This window comes from Ixodes scapularis, unplaced genomic scaffold, assembly GCF_016920785.2.
Source record: "Ixodes scapularis isolate PalLabHiFi unplaced genomic scaffold, ASM1692078v2 PGA_scaffold3__209_contigs__length_174095766, whole genome shotgun sequence".
NCBI lineage: Eukaryota > Metazoa > Arthropoda > Arachnida > Ixodida > Ixodidae > Ixodes > Ixodes scapularis.
Window position 1 is genome coordinate 121,740,489 of NW_024609868.1, and position 17,384 is coordinate 121,757,872.

The window sequence follows — 17,384 nt, forward strand, 5'->3', positions numbered from 1 at the left end:
CGTCAGTGAGTAACCATGTTGATTTTGTATAAGCTTTTAATCTGGTAATGTACAAAATGGAGGCGGACGCAACAAAATGCTTGTTACTAACATTTATTGAATTCTGCAACATATGAGGGGTTCTATATATTGCAATTGTATTTCATACTAACATAAATAATATTCCAGGTACCGTTTTCAAAAGCTGCCAAAACTCAAGCGATGAAAAAGTGGCAACATATCACGGCAGCGAAGTTTGACGATTTTTGCCGTCAGCTAATTCCCGATTTTTGGCACCCGCGTCTAAGAATGGGCATCAACATGAAACGAATATATATATGGCCCCCAGTGCCCATTTTTACCTTTCAGTGTCCAAAACTATGGAAAGGAATATGTGACATCTGAACAATGAGCGACAGGCGTCAAACAAACTTGCAAAAAAAAAAAAATGATGCAAAATTTCTTCACCAAGCGTTGTCCCTAGCTCACAAACAAAGAAAACTGAATGTACTTTTTATTTTAACGAATATTATTTATCTGCATGCTTATTCATTTATCGACACATAGTGTGTCCTATTTTGAGGCAATGCAGGAGTGAAGCTACTCATCCGCCCACAGAAATGGCGAACAAGGTAACAGAACAATAACACTCTACAGAATAACACTTCAAATTACGATAACAGCTAAGCACTCCTTATAAGCTGTGAACGCGAAAGCATTAATGCCAAACTGAACGCCGCTGAGTGCTAGCTTGGCCGGCCACGTTTCGCTACTGCCGAGGTTGTGGCCGCCGACGATATAGATGCCTCCGGTGCCGCGATGTTCCTCGGCGCCAAGACGAGCAGAAAAGGCCGTAAGGCCAGCAGGGAGTGCGGCGTTGCGCCTAGCAGACGGAGCGGGGATTTCCCGCCCGCCCTCCCGGTCCGGCCACGCCTGATGCGCCGGCCGCGCGCGCGCCACTCGTTTACCGTTGCACGGGCCGCAGCGCCAGAGGAGAGGGCTTCTCTGTGGTGTGACGTTCCTTGGAACTACGCCGCGTCGCAGCCATTTGAACTGCCCTTATTTTGTTTCCCGTTTTTTGGGGTCCCAAACAACGCCGGCTCCACTCCTTGGGACAGTTAATGCTTTCGCATTAATGATAACCACACATTTAGAGAAAGAAATGCATAATTGCAGAAATAAAATCATTGTACGCAAGCATATGCGTAGGACCCTGAAGATAAAGACTGATATATCTCAACTCCAGAAATATGCAAAATATGTGTGCAATGGAAAGTAACACAACACAATTTCTGCTTTATCTCTAAGTTCTTCGCATAAAAATGCAACTTCATTCATTTTTTTTTTATATTTAGCCCAGTGCTTTCGGCTGTCCAACCACAACCCTTTCCGCACACCGTTGTTGTCTCCTTTTTGGGTTGGGCTTTCAATTTCTTAATACTAATGAACACTTTCCTCAAAGTAGACTATTCATAGTATCGATCGTCGAACGAGAGCGAACGAAACAGCAGGAACAAAAAGGACAGAGGTGCTTTTTGACTTATATTCTCCTCACTGTGGGTAGTGCACCTTACCGGCCATGTATTCGCGAGAAGATCGAACACATAAAGAAGCTTTGTTCAGCTTGTTTTATTTTCTGTACATGGCTTAATGTTAACTTACAGAGACCTGTGCACTTCATTTTTAAAACATAATATCGATTGAGCGCGGGGCAGATACTGGCACGACAGCTGTGTTAGCGTTCAGCAAGGACTTGTTTTCAATCAATCCTTCACCGACTGAACATACGCCGCAGCCAGAATATTATAGGTAATGCGTTTCTCTTCTATGTCCTGCCACGTGTACTGAGGAGACTCAGGTTCAAAACCCGGTTGAGCTAATTATTGCATTTCGGCGGCTTTCAATCTTTAATTCCCATTCACTTAAAAGTGCTAAATTTATCTACATACTTTGATTGGTCATTTAGTACAAGAGCTCACGGCGCGGTCGCGGTTGTTAACGTTAAAATAGTGTCCTGCGACTGTCCAGTGATTAAATGATTAGAGTTTGGCAGCAGCGCAGATATTACGGTGGCGATCCCACGGGTCATCTTTGGAGCCTAGTTTGTTTTAGGCCATTTACCGGCACACTAAACATTCGTGGAATACACGGTAGGCTAGCCGGATGATTACACAACCTAAAGTAAATGTGTTATTTTGGGTAAAGGGTTGAATTCTGTCTGAATTTCCATAGTAACAAGCCCATTAAGAAATGCCGTTCGTGGAGGGTACTGAGAATCTTTTGATCGCCTCGCAGCCACTGATCTTGCGGCATTATCCGCTAAGAACTTGGAAAAATAAACAGAGCAAGAAACTGTGACATGACATGCCACGATCTTCGTTTCCCAATCTATCAGGGACTATAATATTGTGTTTCGAAGGTATGCGTGATCCATTTCTCACGATGCACATGTGCGTAAGAGTACGTTCTCAGTATTTGCACATAATTACCGTAGGGCGTGTTTACTTTTCGGCACCGAAAATTCAGCCTTTTATGGAATCGGGCAACAGTTAAGAAAAACAAGATTTTGTAGCCAATGTAATTGCGGCATTAGCGTTTTTTATATTGTGGATGACTGAATTGGCACCGAGGAGTTTCGGTGGCGTCCTCTGATGGATTCCGTCCGTGGCGTCACGACCCGAGTCTTTCCTCGCCGTAACTTCATGAGTTGTAACCTAATCTCTGACTACCGATCATCAGTTGCGAAGCACTAGTTTGATGGTATGAGTAAAAATAACGATGGAGCTTAGAGTGATCGTATTCTTAAACCAACAGCGTCACGGTTGAAGCTCTGACATTGTGCTCGTTCCCGTCGACCGAAGGAAAAAATTATGCGGAGAAGGACGTCACAGTGCCTGTTCGGCCTATTGCGAATTGCGACCACACCGACGAATTCGGTCGCGCACGCCGCTGTTAGTTTCCTCACCGATGAGGGCAAATAAACACAACCGAGGTGCAATGTGATGAGCAGAAAGAATGGTAACTCTGTGCCGGAACGTGACTAAGGCGTGTAAAAGGAATGCGAGGGTTTGAAGACTCACTGTGTCCGCATCCGTGGAGGATTCACTGGCGGCATTCTGGGGCCTGCTCTCGGCGTTAGTCTCCGGCTCGGAGGCTGACTCACCGATGCTGTCGTGACGCCGAACAGATGGAGAGATGTTGCCTTCGCTTCCATCCCGAGAACCGTCTGTGTGAAAGCTTGGGCCGGGCAGAGCCTCCACTTGCCCATCCGACATGTGCTTCGGGAGGGCATTTACTGACTCCGCCGACGAGTGTGGTTCATGCGTAGGACTTGAATTGTCCGACTGCGAACAGGTAAAAAAAAAAAGCGCCAGAGTTGTAATCATTTTCGGAGGTACAAAGTGGTTAAATGGTAACGTACAATGACATCAAAGTATTGGCAATGATGATACTTTGTGCAGACGATTCTTGCGTAAGAACATTTACGCAAAATTACTTTCTTTATTGTCATAGGACAGTGCTTGATAAATAAGTAGTCCATGACGAAAGCTAAACAGGCACACACGACTTGTAATGTGGGCAATGTGTCACACTATATTCACGGGTAAATGTTTTTTTATTTTTATTTACATGCACTAATTATATAGCCCCGTTCAGGACAGCGGAAGAAAAGTTCCAATGAAACGATAAACAATTATCACAACAAAAAATATGGTAACAAGCCTTAAACACTGTCCTGTCGTCCGCGTTTCTTTATTGTGAAGCGCCTGTCCTGTCGTCCGTGTTTCTTTATTGTCCCCGTTTGTTCACGCTTTTTAACCTTTTATTCAGTAATAGACGAACTAGCCCAAACCCAATTTTTAATGCTTAAACACTAGAGTAACAGTACATGTAAAATGGGGGCATGCGGCGAAAACCTGCTAACCCCAAAAAGTTAAATTCAACGTCGAAGATTGTTCTTACGTTCTTATAACATCAATTTCAATAGCTTTGGTCGTCGTTTTAGCGGGTAAACTACCGCGAACCTTAGCTTAAAGATACAATGGAAAAACAGAAAATGGAACGCGCTTTTTTTTTGTGGCAGTGGCCTAAGGATATACGTAATAAGCACGTTGAGATTAGTCATTGCAAAAATCAACACGGCAGAGAGGTCCTTCAGTTGTGCCATCTTCAGCTCGAGTTGCCTACCTTCGATTACGCTTCAGAGTCTGGTGAGACTGGAGTGCGTACACGTAGCCAAAGCACCACGGAAGGCAACGACCGCGTGCTGGAGTCCAGGCATTAAAACGAGACGCCTTGTCGTTCTCATATCGCCCGGGAAATATAGATTGAAAAAATTTAAAAATGACCCCCCGACGGAGCTCTCGCATACATAGAGCTTAATTGCGCCAGTTGCCGAAAACAGAAAAAAACGGGCCGCGTTTTTTCGTCAAATGTTTTGCAAAATCACTTAAAACAGTTTTATAGAGCTAGCGGTTATTTCTAAAACTTTGCAATCTGGTTGGGATTGCCAGCGCTTTATTTGGGCGGAAAATGAGCGTTCGGCAGTAAGTATTTTGTTTTTACGGTGAAAAAAATGTGTACTTTTTTCGAGGGACGCTGTGCATTTCTTCAGCTGTCAGTGGTTACAGTAATGGTTGAGTGTCCAGTTCTAACCCCGTTTTTTTCAGCTCCTTGACGTATGCAATTATTTGTTTAGAAACGATTTGTTCGAATCAATAACAGTCATTGGCATCTTAAGAAAGAACGCGTGTGTGGGCTATACCTTTAAGCGCCGTTCACACTCTTGCGGCCGAGTAAGTCCGAGAGAGACCAGACCGGTTTTTAAGCCTTTTGCGACTTCTTGGAACCAGATGCGATACAGCGGAGCTGGTCCTAAGAGATCGCAAGAGGCTTAAAAACCGGTCGGTCTCTCTCGGTCGTACTCGGTTGCAAGAGTGTGAACGGGCCTTTACGCCTCTTACTGCGTGAATCGTCCTTCTGTGTTCTTATCGCCTGATGCCGAATATTCATTGGCTGTGGAGCGCTAATAAGGTGCGTATGTTTCGTCACACCTCACGTTTCTTAGGTCGTCAACGAATATAACACAAATAAATAAAATGCAACGACGGTTAACTGATCTTTAAGAGACACGTGAATCGTGTAGGGGTTGAAAAAATGGAAAACATCTAATCTCCGGAGTATTTAGAAGCTGCCAGTTGAGTTCCAAAAATAATGAAGGGATGTTTCGTAATCCATGCCACGCAGCGTTTGACGAACGTATTGAAGATTCTACCTGGGCCACCACTCTTTCTTAGGTTATAGTTGTGCGGTAATGACAAGCTACATTCGTGTTTCTTGTAACGGACCACTCTCGAACACGAGTGCATTGCTTCACCCTTTGGGAAATCTTGGGATGTAAAGGTTTTAACCAGGTGACCCGCATGCCATATCGTCCATAGTCATCTGCACCACGGGGGGGGGGGGGGGGGGGGGGCAAGTGCTATTGACCACCCTAGAGGCGCTCCACTGCTGATAAAAGGCCGTCGCAGCATATGCGAGGGGGTTCTTGGAATCGCGGCATTGGTGATAATGGTCAATAAATGACTACGTGTCGTTGGACTAGTGCATGGTGTCATTCTCCGAGGCGAGTAGCTGCTACCCCCTGCATAAAATGCGGGATCATTTAAAAGCCACGGGCTTCTATTGCCTCTGAATTAACCGTTTAACAGTAATGATTACGATACGAATACATGAAATGATAAAAAACATAAAGGAGGAAACAAAAATATAATTTTTTTTTCATTTAGCATCAACATAAAAAAGACAAGAAATATCAAGTCGCCCCCTAAAGGTTTCAACTTTCTCGAAGGGGAAAGTAGAAAATTGGTGAACGAAGGGAAATTTACTAAACATTTTAAAGTTTAAAAGCACCGGCGACACGACGATGAATCACTAGTTTAGTCATCACTGGTTTTACGAATTCGACCTCTGTCTTTGTCAGTGATAAAAAAGGTGCAGAAATATTGTTGTTTACAGTGCCCATGACTCATGATTCAATGATTAATCTCCCAAATCTGTTATTGTACACCCCCCTCCCCTCCCCTAGCATTATAGTATAAGAGAACTAAGGAGTACAGTCATCGCCCGTACGGCTGAGAACGACGATTGGGTGAAAAGAGACATTTGAAGCCTTCGATGCTTCCAAGTTGTGTTCTCTGAGTCGGTGGTTAAAACATCCTCCAGTTTGTCCGATGTACTGAATGCATACATTCGAAAAGCGGCAAAAAACAAGGACAACAGAAAGAATTTGACGAAACAATGCGCTACTGCCAATTGAACTTTATTCTGGAAAGACGCACCTATATACACTCCCAAGGAAACGATTCGCTCACAATCAAACTTCTCGCGAGATGAATTCAAATTTTGTATCTGATAAAAGGATTGATGATGTGCTGAGGCATACTTCATCGCTTTTCGCCCTGATTTTAAAAGTTTCAAAGATTTATTTTTCTGTTTTGTTTTATACCTTCCCAAAATCTGCGTTTCATCGACATGAACACTTGTCACAATGAATGGCCCAGTTTCTCGAATTTCTTACAAAAATTTTATGTTCCCTGGCCCTCTTATTTACGTATTTCCTCGTCTGCCCTATATACGCTCTCCAGCACGTTGTCAGTATTTCGTAAACCACCGATGTTTCTCAATCTACATATTTGTTTACATGCTTTTTTTGAGCATGCTTCCCCATTTTGTCCTTTATTATTCACCATTGGGCATAATCTAGATAACTTTAATGGTACTGTGAACACAACAGGTACTCCGAAAAGACCGGCAATATTTTTTTTAAAGATTGTGGGACAATATATGAATCTGCGGCAAAATCGCCTTCAGGATGCCTTCGGATTCACTTTCTCTCTTTACTTAAAAATTTTACAACTTTTTTTCAACTTTTTTAAAATAAACATTCAGTTGACAGTAGCGCATCGTTTCGCACAATAGTTTCTGTTGTCCTCGTTCTTTTGGTGCTTTTCGAATCTAAGATGAACAAACTTGGCCAACCACAAATTCTTGTACTGACTGCCGCAGCTTGGTGGAATTGAATAAATCTCTCTTTATTCGAACTCTACAAATATTTTAGCATGTTTACCGTAGCATCCTCTGGGCATGTCGCTCTCATTAACCTTTTTACACATCTGCTTATGGAGCTTATGACAGGAAAAAACCACACTCACGTCAAATTTAGAGGCGAAATATCTTAAACGGTGCGCGTAATTGTGCATGTAGGGAATCACAGCGAAACTACCTTTCATTTTGGCAACAGCTTGCGGAAGTTGTCGCCTGAGAATGAATCTCTGAAGAGTGGAACTATGTAGGTCCGCACAAAAACCTGCTTTTATCAACCTCTGCTGCTGCGACTTGAGGCTACTTTCTAAGAAATGCGGACACGACTTAGAGAACTAGGACTTAAACGCGACCTCACCATGCCATGCTTAACTGACTTGGAATGAGCACTGGTGAAAGTGAGAACTGGTTTCTCCGATCTCTGCTGGAAGGCCCAACAAAGACCTAGCGAATGAGGATGTAAGCGTAAATCTAGGAATTGTAATTCTTTTTTGGGAGGATTTTTCTGCGTAAAATTAAGTTAGTCCTGCTGCACAGTCTTTGAAAACTTCTAGGATGCTTGCGGTGGGCACAGCTTCTGGATAAATGACCAAGTAATCGCCGACATACCTAAACACTAGGCAATCCTAAAAAGGCTTGTTCAACCGATGTTTGATAGCCCGGTCAACAAAAAGAACGAAGATTTAACTAACGGCAGGTGCAAGGCAAGAGCATATACACTCTCACCTCTTTTGTCTGTAAATTTTTTCCTCCTATTCTACTAAAATGGACTGCAAACAAATACTTATCAGGACGATGAAGCCCTCAGCCGAAGAACCGAAGAAATTTGAAAGTCGCAAATTCTGTGTTTATGCATCGCACTAGTACAAAATTCAAGATGACTTTTGGTTCTATTTTGTAAAAGATATATTAAATGTCGAAAGACATAATTGGGTGCTGAGTGCAAAGAAAATAAAGTGATTCGAAGCGGGAGATCAATTCAAAAAACTTCTGAACTCTGAAAGACTTGGGGAGGATGAGCTTAGACAAACGTGTTTGCAGATAACGACCCAGAGGTTTTTGCCAAGACACAAATTATAAAATCATGCGTCTGGAGTGAACTGTATCCTTATGAGTCTATGCAGTAAAGAACAAGGATAAATACTGTTTGGCAAGATCACTACTGACGCTCTTAAGGGACGTCAGGTTCAGGGAGGAACACAGCACCTTTGCCCTCGAGCACAGCCTGCCCGAAGGCCTCGTTCTTAAAAAGTCAAAATTATTTTATATTCTTTGACTATTCTTTGGACAGAACGTGATCAAAGATACAAGGTGTTTCAGCTAACGTGTGAGAACACTTAAAGAAAGCTGGTTAACGCTACGCGACTTGCACTAACACAGCTTTGTTCACTGTCCTACTGGCAAGTCTATATATTGTTTCGGTGGTCAAAATTAGCAGTAGCCATCGCATGCGCAATATTTTCAAGGTTAAAAAAAAAATTCGCGAGATTAAAAAAAATCACGTGACAAAAAACTCTAGCATCGCAGTTCGGTAGCTCGTAGTCACGTAAAATTTGTTTTAAATCTCGCGCAAAATTTTAGTGTTTTCTTTAATGCCAAAAAATCAGACACAGAAAGGCTACCTTTGTAAAAACAACACATTTGGATGTTCTTCAAAGTGCTCTACAACTTTTGCGTTGAAAGAATTGCGCACCAATTAATACGAAAATCCTTTGCTAATTAATTTCTGTGAATTGGTCAGTTCGGCTCATAGGAAGAAATACCTTGACTTGCCCAATGGGACTGTACAATACATAATTTAGTTCGAAACGCATAGCGTAGAGCTTTGTATAGGTATTCGCACGAGTTAGCTGAAACGCCCTTTATATAGCTCGCCCTTTTGCCATTTAGGGGAAATTCTCACAAGACCACAGAAGCCCTCAATTCATAGGATTACATAATCCGCCTTTGTTTTATTTAAAAAACCTCGACCGGCACAACTTCACAGCATAGTTCATTTAAAATGTACTTCATACGGCTTTTGTCGGAAGAGAAACGAATGTATTCATCCGTCGCGTGAAGGAACCCATACAAATCAATATGAAGGAGAACTTAGTGTTTTTAAAGTGTGTCCAAACCTTCACCCTGCTCGTGCTTCGCGTGACGAAGTATCAAGCAAGGACATCTCGACCAAGAAAAGCTAGATACCGCAACGAGCCCGATGGTGACTGTGGCCTGTATAAAACAACGGGGACGGAGAAACACATTGCCGCGAAAGCAGGCCATTATCCTCCAGAGCAAACTTAAGATGGTTGGAGCCATTGCTGACGCAATCTATGTTCTTTCTGATATTCGTAGCGGAGAATTTCTTTCTGGATTAGGATGATCTAGAACTGAGATGTAGCGCCAAGGACGGAGCGTACATTCAATCCTTTGTGCCTTCGTGATCGCGTTCGACCAACGTTGCATGATCAACTAAATCAAAAACGTAAACTGAATCTCAAACTTTGCTACATTAACACAATTTTCAAGAATTGAAAAAAAAAAAACACTCCCCGCAATTTGAAGTTTAGAGGAATTCTAATTTATCAGCAGACCCTTATCTCAAGGGTAACAATAAAGATGACCCTTCACGTTACTCTCTGCGGAATCTAGTTAGGGCACCAGGTCAGTGTATGCTACAGGATCCTTAGCCGTAGGCACTTCTGTCACCTCTGATGATTGACCAATAAGAAATTTGTCGTGAACGTTCATTGAAGAGAACGTGTCAATGCTCGGCACTAGTTGGCGGCCACAGAAGCCTGTCTAAGTAATTGTGTGATGCTAGCCACTGGTTTCGCAGAAATAAGAGAACAATGTTTTCTGACAATAGAGGTCATTCTGATAAATACTTGTATTTCCGTTGATAATTAAAATAATTTTTGTATGACTGGTGTCTTTGTATATGAATGTTTTTTTTTTCATAAAACAAATTACCCATTGAACAATAAAAATCATCCAATTTTCCAGATATATAAAATTAAACAAAATTAAATTTATCCGATCATGCCGAATTTTCGATGGGAACAAACTGCTAGAAAAGCCTTCCAGGTTTTGGCCGAAATTCCAACTCTGCGAACTCAGAACCACGGTGGAAGAGGAAGGTGCCTGCACGGCGCCGCCTCGCCACGGAGCAAGTGTGTCGAAGGTTCGCTCCCATCTCGGCGAAACGCCGTGAGAGTGCGCAGTTCGGCATGACGTCCGCGTACTGTAAGTCTGAGTGCGGGTTCAAAAGATAAGGGCGGCGCTAAATAATCGTTGTTTATTATCTAGTCAGCGGTGACAGCCGCATAGAACCAAGATCCGTGAAAAGCAGCGAAAAAGTAAAGGAATTGGCGGACGTTGTGGTGCCCGGCCTTTTTCGGTACCAAGTTTGAATGTCTGTCATCTTCGATGCAATAATAAATCAACTTCTCGAATAAAATTACAATTTTTTTGCGGCAACAGTTTGGGGCGATACCTTGCAAGTAACGCAGAAGAACACTACGCTGGTCAAATGACGCACAAAATGCTCGTGTCCAGTACTTTTTTTGCAGTCCCGATGAACTGAAGCAGCGTTGTGCGCACATAAACCTGTCTACAAACCCAAGATGTGCCACGGCGAATACCCGTGGTTCAATCATTTACACGGGAACCGTGCAATAAATTCAGGGAGGAAAGCTCTCAAAATCATTCGTCCCGTGTACCACTCTTACCAATAAAAAAAGAGATTCCTAGCTTCAAAACGAGACTTTGAGAGATAAGAAAGGTAGAGGGATGTTTTGTCGAAAAGGGAAAGATTATTTTTTTGATACCCAACTCGTGAACTGAATATCCAACTCAAATATCCAACTCGTGAACTGAAATTAGCTCCAAACACCACTTCCCGAACGCAGTTCCGCGATATCTCACTAGCACACTCGCGCATTTGAAGCCGTGACGGTATTGATACCACGGAAAATCCCACACGAGGAAGCTCCGTTAAAATACAAACGCAAATATGAGCACAAGATTGCCTATAGCTGACCCAAAGATCGGTTCAATGCTTCGCTACCGAGAATTGTTTACGTGACGGCTATGTGACGGATGGCGCTGCATCGGTGTTGCCAGGCATACCGAAATGGCAAAATAACTGGTTTTGGCTTTTAAAGATACGTCCCCTATAGAAACATAAAGAAGAGTATTGAAATATACTATTTTATTAATTTCATAAAGTATTCGAGTGTATTCAAGTCCTTCTAAACTAGAAGAAAAGGGAAACACGCTATATACCCCCATATAAAACCAGACAAAATCTGCCACAACATGGCGTCTATGAACCAGGTGACATTGGAAGCGGGCGATCCTTGAGTTACACGTACCATGATTAAGTGAAGCTAGCGGAGCCCCTAAGGACACGGACACCCCCCAAATGTTTTTTTTTTTTTTTTCATTTGTTGCCAGGCGATTTTTTATGGTGTCGGATTACTACTCAATTAATATTTTGCTACAGAGTCACGTATTTTTCAAATAAAGCCAAAAAAACGCAACTGTTCGAAACTGAAACCGAAACCCCAGTACCGCACGGAGAAGTGGAGAGGAGAGAGTGAGTGGTGAGTGAGTGAGTGAGTGGTGCGACTCGAACCGGCCAGGGGGTTTTCGATCGCCGGTTTTCGGGCGGAAAGAAACCGAATATTGAGCCGCAAATTCTGTTCTGGGTAGTTGGGCTCTCATATGTCACGTACAACTAAAAACCTCGGCGAGCTTAAATACCCTGTCAGTGTCCCTTTAAGTCAAAAACGCCCCTGTTGGTAGTGTGCGAAGCCCGAGTAGAATTTGGCCCCCCTTTCTTGCCTTGCCAACCATGTTCCGACAATTCTCTTCTTCCAACGTGCTCAGAAACCTTGGTATCGTAAATGTATTCGGTTTTTTAAATGTTACTGTCACCACTCTGCACCAGGCCCTTGCTTCACTCCGTTTCATTCACAAACAAATCGCAGCGGACGGTTAACTGAGCCATCTTTCCAATCCTGAGGTAAGACAGGTCACGCATGACCTCGTGTACCACGCGTCGCCGCGCCCACGCCAAAGGCCACGTAACTTTGCCTCGATACTGTATTGGCCGGAAGGTTAGACGGAGTCTATCAGACAGAATAGACCCGCCATTCCAACAGTCACCTTCTCCGCGTTGCCATCTTTGTCTCCTGGGCTGTAGAACCGTTCTGGAAAAGCTCAGTAGCTCTCTTCTGAGAAATAGCACACGACGCGCACGTGTCCACAGTCCGGTGACTCGGCATTTTCCGCCTGCGTAATACGCGCTAGAATGGTGAATATAAATCCAACAAAAATTCGCAGTGCGTCCTCACCGGGATTCCAGGGTCAGAGCCGTCGGGGTCGTTGCTATAGTCCCGCGGCGGAGACTCGCTCGCGTCGCAGGGCAACTTGCCCAGACGACGCACTTCCAGCACCATGTGTGGAGACTGCCTCAGAATCTCGGCGGCGTCGTCGTGAGTTGCGACACTCAGCTCTTGCTCGTTCACCGAGAGAATCTGGTCGCCCACCTGATGGAGACACGAGAAGAATGGTTCCTCAGAATTTCAAGGAATCATCGCTGAAGGAATGGTAAAACAACAGAAAGCAAGGATGTCTTAAAATGACATCTAGCACACCCTCGCAGTTCAGCCGCCGGACAAGGAATACGCTTAAAAATAACGACACTTCAATTATCTCATTGCTTGAAATCATTGTTGCCAGTTATCTGAAGCGTTGTCTGAAATTGCTGGAAACGCGTTTCCGCTTTTTAGAATAGGTTTACTCGACCACGACCAGAAAACACTATCGGTTGCGCTTCCTGACACCATATGTGTAGTTCAGCATGTCTATGTTGGACATCGTGCATGTTCCTTTTAAAAAGTCACGGAAGGGACTTTTAAAGGTTGGTTGGGTGCAAAAGTTACGTAATTCACCCACAAAATGCGGGTGGAGTCGGCTAAACCAGAAACTTCACCCTTACAGGACGTGACATAATCGTGACGTTTCGTTTAGTACTTACAACGTTTCAAAAGGTACCAGCTTCAAGGTAGGCTTTCGTTAGTCATGTTTTCCTAACCGCGTCGTCGATAAGCTATTATGCCGCTTTTCAACTAAGTGAGTTATTAGGTCGAAAGCCTTATATGTCCCACTACGCAAAAAGGCGGCGTCAGCGTTTTGCCCAAAAGATGGCCATAAAAATACGGCATCAAGCACGCGCCGCTCAAGGTCAAAGCAGATGCGCCTCAGAAATAAAACATAAAGAAAAGCCCAACAACGCAGATGCTTCGTCACGGAAGCTGTGACGCCAGCGGGGGCGCCGCGCCTGCAAAGTGGGGAGCGTGATTACACAGCCGGAGCGCCGTGCTCGAAAGGAAGATGTGTCTCGCTGCTTGTTGGGATGCGCCGCGTGTAGGAATGATTTTGAATTCCTGCACGTCAGCAGTCTTAAGTCTATTCGGCGTATTTTTGTTTTCGCCGGGCAGATTTTACCGGCCGCACCGCGATGCACTCGAGTTGCCGGGGGAGATCTTTTGCAAACATTGCCTTCCAAAGAGTGTGTTGCGGCGGTTGTGCGACGCTGGGCGAGACAACGTTGGCGCGAGTTACCGGAAGAGGAGGAGGAGGAATAAACATTATTGTGCCCATATATCATTCTCTGGGTGGTTCCCGTAGTTCAGGGCCACAACGCTGTCAGCCGTCAGCTTCGCAGGTTACATCAACTTTAGTTGGTCGGCAGCCGACGAGCTGAGCAGTTCGGCTTCCCATTTCTCGGGAGTGGGAGCAGGGTGGGATTAGGGGATGTTGAGGAGTGCTGCGCATAGCCACGCTGTGTGTGATAAGGATGCACATTGCCCGCAGTGTGAACATTCGACTTTGTAGTTTAAGTGGAAGAATTTGTGCAAGAGCGCTAAGTTGCGGAACGCGCCTGTCTGGAGATGGCGGCAGGCGACCGCTTCCTCTCTGTTGAACTTTTTGTGTGTCGGGTGGTATTCGCGCCTTTGGCCACGGGGTTGGCCCTGATTTCTAAGTATGCATCTGTCAGCGGAATGAAGTATGAATCTAGCCGTAGTCGCGACGCGGCAGCGGGAGCGTCCCGGAGGGTACATGCTCGGTCTTCGGTGTCAGCACACCAATTACCTTTCACCTCGTCGTGTCCTGGGATCCATATGAGATCCACTGTAGTGAAGCTCTTACGGCCTTTCTGGGTGAGGGCCTTTAGTGTCTTCGGCGAAACACGACCTGCTTGAAAGCGACGCAGTGCTGTTTTCGAGTCGCTCGCGATGGTTATCTCATCTTCGCCAAGCCCAATGGCCATGGCGATGGCGAGTTTCTCTGCTGTAGTAATATTCGAGGTACGCAGCGACGAAGTGACTCGGGCGCTCCCAGTTTCGTCCACGACGCATATTGCCGCTGCGTTTCGTTGGTAGGCCTATGTGGCCACGTTTGTGTACAAGACGTCAGACCGTTTGTTGTACTCCTTCATGGTAGAATCTGGCCCGAGCCTTGCAGCGCTCTGCGGGGGGGGGGGGGGGGGGGGGGGGGTGTCGCGTCCATGTAGCGGGGAATCATGTAGAGCTCAATTTCGCTCCAGATGTTTGTAGGGGTGGGTACCGTGGTGTCCTTTCTCTCTCATTGAAAGAAAATATTCAGCGACTCGACGACCTCTCTGCCCGCAATGGCTTGGCCGAGTCGGTCTCGATAGTAGCGAGGTGGCTGTCCACCAGCTCCCTAAAAGTGTTGCGGACGCCGAGCTTGAGTCGCTGGCCCATGGAGGCCGAAGGCCGTCTTGTACGCTTTGCGTATGAGAACATTCAGCTTGTTCTCGTCTCCCTTGGTAAGATTCAAATAGGGTGTGGCTTAGATGATGCGCGACAGCACCAGGGCGTTAACCAGTATGATCGTGTCGCCTTCAATGAGGCTGTGCCACCGGCTGGCGACTCGGGGCATGATGCATAGGATCTGAATGACTTGGTTCTGGATGAGTCTGAGAGTGTGGGTTGACTTTCCGTCCTCCTGGAGGTAAAGGCCCAAGATTCTGGCACGCGGTACCAAGGGAATTTGCGAGCCGAGCCCAGAGACTTGCATCGCGTCCCTGAGCTCGGGCTTGTGGGGCGGGACTTTGGGGTCCTGCAGACCAGGATCAATTTCGATTTGGCTGCCGAGATCCATAGGTGGCCTGGGCGTAGGTACCGTTGAACATCGTGGTCCACCGCCTGAAGCGCGTCATGCTTCTCTCCGTCAGACCGGGACACGGTCTAGCCTGTGAGATGGGCTACGTGCAGAGAGTGTATAGCGTGCGGGATGCGCTCCAGGGTTGAAGGGAAGGGGGGAGGGGGGCAGCCAGCTCATTGCCAGATTGAACAGGGTTGGCGAGAGTACCTACCTCTGCGGCGTGCCCTTATTGGGAATGTTGATGGGGTCCGTGCCGAGGTCCCCTGTCCTGTTCGGTAGGAAGCCCGCAAGTAGTTCCACATTCTGGAGCAGCAACTTGTGACTGTAATGTGTCGGAGGATTAGCTGGTGGCCCACGTTATCAAAAGCGCCTTTGACGTCTAGGGCGAGAACCGCTTGAGTCGTCGTCTTGGAGATGGGGCCGATGATGTCTTCCTTTAGCTGCAGCATCACGTCCTGTGTTGACAGATGATCTCAAAAATCAAACATAGTGTGCGAAAACGAGCCCGTCTCCTCGAGGTGCGACTGCATCCATTTGAGGACGACCCGATCCATCAGCTTTCCTACGCAGGACGTGAGCGAGATAGGAGGCAGGCTTGCAACTTGCAAGGCAGGGTTCCTTCCAATGTTTGAGGATGAGGATAATTTCCCTGTGTTTTCATTCCTTGGGGAGCTCGCCCTCTTTCCATGCCTGGTTGATCTGTTTCAGGAGGTTATGAACCGAACCCGCGTCTAGTTTTCGGAGCACCATTCTTTGGACGCAGCCCTGGCCGGGTGCCGTGTTGCGGCCCAGGTCTTGGAGTGCGTTCTAGACTTCTTCGAAGCTGAAGGGGACGTCCAGGTAGCGGTCTGGCTTGCCCTCGTGGTCGTGGTTCTCCTCGTCCGGGGACGAGTCAATGTACTGCTGTTTGAGCTGTTCGAGGAGGATCTGGTTGGTGACGGAGAAGTGGCGAACGATTTTCTGTAGAGTCTGGCTGGTGATACGTTTCCTTTCGCTGGCGTCCAGGACGTGTCGCAAGAACTGCCACGCTTCTTTGGTCCTCAGTTTCCGTTGGAGATTGGTGCACTCCTTGTTGCAGTTCCATTTCTTGTTACCGTCACTCCATTTGTTACCGTCGCCCCACTAAACGCAGAAACTGCTCCCCGCTTTCTGGTAAACCCTACCCCGGTTTCCAGGTGTATGGTCGCCTCGGGGACTCCGCTCGCCGGGACTTGGCACTGGACGTCGCTCAAACGGGTGACAGGCGTCAATTTCACGATGACGCAGAGGTGTCAAAAAGGGCAGAGCCACGGTGCGTGTGCTGCTAGGATACGTTCCTTCCTTCCTTTACGTCAATTCCTTGACATTTTTGTTTAATGTCCATCTTAGCAATGCAGGAAGTCGCAATTTTTAGTCGTAACTATCGCCACATGCGCCCTCTCTGCTCTAGGCAAAAAAAAAAAAAAAATGGCGTCGCTCACAAGCCAGTCGGGAAGTGAAGTGTCCATACTCTAAGCGTGGCTTATTTAGTAGCTCTAGTTTAATGTAGACCACGGCGTTTTGTAAACATAAACGGGAAAGGAAGCTACGACCGCTAACCTGGTGTCTTAAACGTGTGTGCTTAGCGATGCGCTTTGTACTCGCGTGGTTTTCGAGCGCAGCTCTTACCGCTCATTCACACTGGAAGCGGATCCGCGTTCGCAAAGCGGTTGCGAACGCGCACTCGGTGGAATTGTACTGGATCTTTATACAACCGCGTTCGCAACCACTTTGCGTACGCGGATCCGCTTCCAGTGTGAATGAGCGGTTAGGCCCCCGTTTCCGTCTTGAGTCGCGTCGACGCGTCGCCGTCGCCATCGGTGTAACCGCGCGTTGCATTATGAGTAACGTCCCATAATGCACCGCGCTGAAACGTCACGAGTGACGTTTCGGCACGTTTCGACACGTTTCGGTACGTTTCGAAACTGTTCGGGACGTTTCGGCACGGTGACGTTTCAGTGGAAGTCACGTGCCGAAACTTCGCCGTGACGTCTACCGGAACGTCGCATGACATTTCGGCACCGCGTCGAAACGCCGCGTGACGACGCGCGTTTCGCGCGTGAAGGAAGAAGGAGGGAAAGAAGAGAAGGTACAGATCAGGA

General features: G+C 46.2%; 1 protein-coding gene across 1 annotated transcript in view; it reads right to left on the reverse strand.

Moving 5' to 3' along the window:
* Positions 1 to 2,146: 2,146 nt before the first annotated feature.
* LOC8041072 (whirlin) overlaps positions 2,147 to 17,384 on the reverse strand; it is a 32,585-nt gene continuing 17,347 nt past the window's right edge. The window contains exons 4-6 of the mRNA XM_042292866.1: positions 12,426 to 12,620; positions 3,060 to 3,323; positions 2,147 to 2,155 (exon numbers count right to left, since the gene is read on the reverse strand). Of these exons, the coding sequence (XP_042148800.1) occupies positions 2,147 to 2,155; positions 3,060 to 3,323; positions 12,426 to 12,620 (468 nt within the window). The remainder of the gene's footprint in view (positions 2,156 to 3,059; positions 3,324 to 12,425; positions 12,621 to 17,384) is intronic.